The sequence below is a fragment of the Orycteropus afer genome, unplaced genomic scaffold (genome assembly GCF_000298275.1).
Source record: "Orycteropus afer afer isolate SDZICR_OR568_19922 unplaced genomic scaffold, OryAfe1.0 scaffold00045, whole genome shotgun sequence".
NCBI lineage: Eukaryota > Metazoa > Chordata > Mammalia > Tubulidentata > Orycteropodidae > Orycteropus > Orycteropus afer.
Window position 1 is genome coordinate 4,048,618 of NW_006921632.1, and position 5,053 is coordinate 4,053,670.

At 40.3% G+C, this 5,053-nt stretch overlaps 1 protein-coding gene across 1 annotated transcript; it reads right to left on the minus strand.

Moving 5' to 3' along the window:
- Positions 1-3,078: 3,078 nt before the first annotated feature.
- On the minus strand, positions 3,079-4,038 carry LOC103194550 (olfactory receptor 8S1-like). Its single transcript, XM_007937965.1, has one exon. It carries the CDS (start codon positions 4,036-4,038, stop codon positions 3,079-3,081), a length of 960 nt encoding a protein of 319 aa, XP_007936156.1.
- Positions 4,039-5,053: the final 1,015 nt, after the last annotated feature.

Sequence of the window (5,053 nt, forward strand, 5' to 3'; positions counted from 1 at the left end):
AGGGAGAGGAGGGAGGGGGGAAAGGGGAAGGTTTTGTTTGCAGGTCATTGGGCTTATGCTAATGGTGGTAGAATATTTTGGAAAAAGAGAGTGATAATTGCAGCAGAGTATGAAAAATGTCATCAGTGCCTCTGAGCTGCAAACATGGAAGTTGTTATGTTGGTGTTTTGGTTCTCTACTGCTGCTATGACAGAAACACCACAAGCAGATGGCTTTAACAAACAGGGATTTATTCTCTTACAGTTTAGGAGGATAGAAATCTGAGTTCAAAGGGCCAGCTCTAGGTCCTGGGTTAAGGCTCCTGGATCTTAGGCATCAGCTTTGCCTCTTGCTCCCAGCCCACTGGAGCTGGAGGCATCTCTTAACTCAGGCAGCTTCTGGCTGCTGAGGCTGACAAACCCCAGGTTGACAAATATAATGGTACAGTCTCGAGAGTATCAAGCAACATGGCAGGATACCAGTTTAAGTCCAGAAACAGTCCCAAGATTACCTGACTACATGGCAGGCTAATCACTGATGGCTAGGCAAAATGTGCCAAGAAGCTCCAGACCTTCCTCAAACCTGCTTCTTGTACACTGGAAGCAGATCACATCCCTAAGGCAACTACTCAGCTGCTCATAGTATATTCCACCATGGAGTTGATTACAAGTCATGGACAATAACTACATCCAGCTGCCCAGCCACTCAAACCAGGCCCAGCCAATTTGACACACATCCTCAATTACCACAGTCGGTGAATATCTTGTGTTTATTTTCATCACAATAAAAGTTAAATATATATAATATATATATATATATAGAGAGAGAGAGAGAGAGAGAAAGAGAGATAGCTATAGATGTATAAACTGTTGGATGGAAAACCAATCGACTCCCTGAACTTTTACCCAAATCATATTAAAAGTTAAAAATATATATATAGATTTACAACCTTGGAAATGTCACGTAGACAGTTCTACTTTGTCTTGTAGGGACATTATGAGTAGAATTGATTTAACAGCAACAGTTTTGTTTTGGATTTATTTATGCAAATATATTGTGCAGTAATTAAAAAGACTGGTGGATTTATACGTTTGTGGAAAGATTCCCAAGAAAAATGTACAGATAAGTAAAGAAATTTGAGGGATTGCTTTTTTTTTTTTTTTTTTTTGCTGTTAGTGGCCTATATACTCTCAATGATCATTGCAACTGGAAAACTCATAATGCTAAACACAGTGTTTTAAGAAATCACAATTTCAAAATACTGTGTTCAATTTACCAAAAAAAAAAAAAAAAGAAGAAGAAGAAAGAAAGTTCTGCGAAGGCAAAAGGAAATTGAAGATAGGTATTGAATCAGACAAGAGAATTCCAAATCTAGTTTTTACCCCAAGGTTTTCTGTTGAAGCCCAGAACTCTATTTTAATGATTTTTCTTAAAAGGACTAGCCTAGGGCATGCATTCATGGGCATTTTAATTCAGACTCCAGCATAAAATAAGATCCCAAATGTACTCATCAGGAAACTATATCATCACTGCTTCTGAGTAGAAAGGAAAATTTTATCTTTATAGCTTCAAATCACCTCTTTAAATTCCAGCTACTAATGGCTTTGGAGATCCAGCTGATGTCTCACCTTAGGTTAAAAAAAACAGAGTAGAACTTGAATATCCTGTGGTCTATGAAGGATGAAAATACATGAAGACTTTTCTGGAGAACCAATCGAGAAGGGTCTCATTTGTGAGATATTTATGGCCGGATGAAAAGCCCTTATAAGTAGCCATTGGAACAAAGTGAACTTGTGAAAGAAGCTTTAAAAAAGAGAAAATTAATATTAAATAAATTTAACAATCTGTACTTCCTTTACTGGCCACTTTCACTTAATCACAATGAAAGAGATGATTGTCAACTATATATCACACAAATCAGAAGCAACATAGCAATAAATTGTGTTTTCATGGGTAAAATGAATTGTTATATGAGCATGATGAAGTGGCCTTAGAACTACCAAACAAGTCTCATCATGGAAAATATATGTAAGGAGCTCTGGTAGCATAGTGCCTAATGCACTTGACTGCTAACCAGAAGGCTGGTGGTTCAAACCCACCAGCCACTCCTCGGAAGGAAGGTTGGGCAATCCTACTTCTGTAGTGATACTGCCTCGGAAACCCAAGGAGGAGTCGCTATGAGTCGGGGCTGACTCGACGGCAAATAACAACTACAACAACATATATATGTATGTACATATATGTATATGTATATATAAACTGTTGGATGGAAAACCAGTTAACTCCCTAAAGGCAGTTAGATGCCACATTGGCCTTAGAACTACCAAAACACTGCTTGACAGCTGAAAGACAAGGATGGTTTCAGGATTCATGTGGGATGAAACCAAAACCAGATTATTCACCTAGGGCACACAGCTGACAATTTACACTGAAAAGACACTGATGAGATCATCTAATTTAATAATGAAAATATAAATCCCCTATATGGTGATTGAAGACTGTGTGAGAAAATAAACTTTATAGAGCCACACAGACCCTTGCAGACTCACACTGGAGAGCTGGCCACCCATTACACGTAACAACAAAGTTCTGGTAAATTTTATCTGAGTCTGAAATGTGTGTCAGTATGTTGACTCTCTCTTTGCAGGACTTTTAGTTCTTTAAGCCAGTCTTCTATAGCCACCCAATTGGAATTTCTTTGTCTTACATCTCATCCATCCCAACCTATGAATTTTCTCTCCCATAGATTCAGGACTTCGTAATCTTATCAAATTTATGTCTTTTAATTAAATCTCCACAGTTAATTAAAAATAATGGTAGATTAATGACCTAATGATTTCACTAGATGCAAAGTCTAAGGAAATGTTTCAGAATGAGAAAAGTGAATGTGTATGTTTATAACAAAATATTGTAGACAGATTAAGATGATTATTTAATAACTTAAGTAATTAAAGTGAAATATCCTTCCTATGATAATCTTGTGCCACTCTCTCATGCACTTCTTATTTAGTTTGTAACATCAAAAATTGTGAGTAGTCAGGACTACCTCTTATTCTAACTCACCCAACGTATTGCTGTATGTGACTTTTTCCCAATTCTCTACCATCTTCTGTCCTTACTGGAGCACCTGATATGTTGTAAACACTTTTCCAAAGTTCTTCTCACACCTGCCTTCACCTCCTTGTTCTTCAGGCTGTAGATGAGGGGATTCAACATGGGAGTGATCACACTGTACTGCACAGCGAAGATCAGCTCCATGAGGGACCCTGAGTTTGGCATAAGGTAACGCAGCACAGCTGAACCATAGTAAAGTGTCACTGCAGTGAGGTGGGAGGAGCAGGTGGAGAAGGCCTTGCTTCTGCCTGTGGTGGAGCTGATGCTCAGGATGGTGGAAATGATGCGTGCATAGGATAAGGAGACTAAGAGGAGGGATCCCAGCCCATGCAGTATAACGGAACAGAGCAAGACAATGATGTTCCTGGAGACATCAGAGCAGGACAGAGGGAGGATAGAGGGCATCTCACAGCTGAAATGGTGGATGATATGAGCATCACAGAACACCAAGTCCATAGCCAGGAGGATATTGATGAGTGCATCCAGAAAGCCTAGTCCCCAGGAGCCCCACACGAGCTGCATAAACAGCTGTTTACTCATGATCTGTCCATAGAGCAGAGGGTGGCAGATGGCAGCATAGCAGTCATAGGCCATCACTGAGAGCAAACAGCCTTCCGTCCCTGCAGTGACAAATACAAAGAAGACCTGAACCAGACAGCTCCTTACTGAGATTGTTTTCCTCTGAGACAGGAGATTCTCCAGCATCTTGGGCACAGTGACAGAAGAGAAGCAAAGATCCAGGAAAGAAAGGTGGCTGAGGAAGAAGTACATGGGGGTGTGGAGGTGGCAATCAGCCCTGATCACCAGCAGCATCATGCAGTTTCCCATCACAGTCAGGAGGTAAATGCCCAGGAAGAGCACAAAGAGCAGAGCCTGGACATGGGGCACCGTGGACAGCCCAAGGAGGATGAACTCGGTGATGGTGCTCTGGTTCCTCAAAGCCATTTACAAAAGCTATTCTCTAGAAATGACATAAAAAAGCATGAGAGCCAAGGTTCTACTATGCCTCAAGCATTTTTCTCCTTGCATTGATTCTCTTCTACCACGATTATTCAGTAAACGTTCTTAACTTCTACTGTGGCCTTGATTTTGAGTCAGTTATTTGGGACATAGGCACTCTGGTAGCATAATGCCTAAGGCACTTGACTGCTAACCAGAGGCTGGTGGTTCAAACCCACCAGCCACTCTTCAGAAGGAAGATTGGGCAATCTACTTCTGTAGAGATACTGCCTCGGAAACCCAAGGAGGGGTCGCTATGAGTCGGGGCCGACTTGATGGCACATAACAACAACACCACCAACCTTTGGGACGTAAAGATACATGACATGTGCTCCAAGCTCTCAAAATGATTTGAGTCTATTGAAGGACAAGGAAAGAGGATCAGAGGCATATCTACAGAAAATAGCACCTATAGTAATTCGTTTTAAATCACTGGATGGTGTCTCTCAGCTGGTAATGGAAAATTCAATAGCTAATAGATACTGCTCATTGGTAACCCCTTCATTTGGTACCCAAGTTGTGCATAATACTTACTGTACCTTTGATGTGCCTCTGGTTAGGATATAATAAAACATTATATTTGGTGCAAATGGAGGTCAAAATGTGACTTAGAGAGGGATCAGGAATAATATTTATATTGTAAGGCTCAGAGCAAAACTTTTAAGAAAACATATGATGCTCCAGGAAAACATGTCAGGAGATGCTTAGTTTGCATGAACAATGTGTTCAAAGGTTCAAGCCTGAAAAAAAGCATTTTGAAAAACAGGGTCATTCTGAATAGCTGATGACCAGGGTGAGTAAGCATCAAAGATCAATGGCATGTGGACTCTTGGGTCAGACTGTATTCAAATACAGCTCCACCACTAATGACTATATGACCTTGTCTATGATATGTAAATCTCTATATCTCAATTTCCTTATATGTAAAATGCAGATAGCACCAACATTTTCAGGATTAAAT

What these genes read in the sequence shown, in the direction of transcription:
- LOC103194550 (XM_007937965.1), bottom strand. Translation starts at nt 4,038, where the DNA reads ATGGCTTTGAGGAACCAGAGCACCATCACCGAGTTCATCCTCCTTGGG.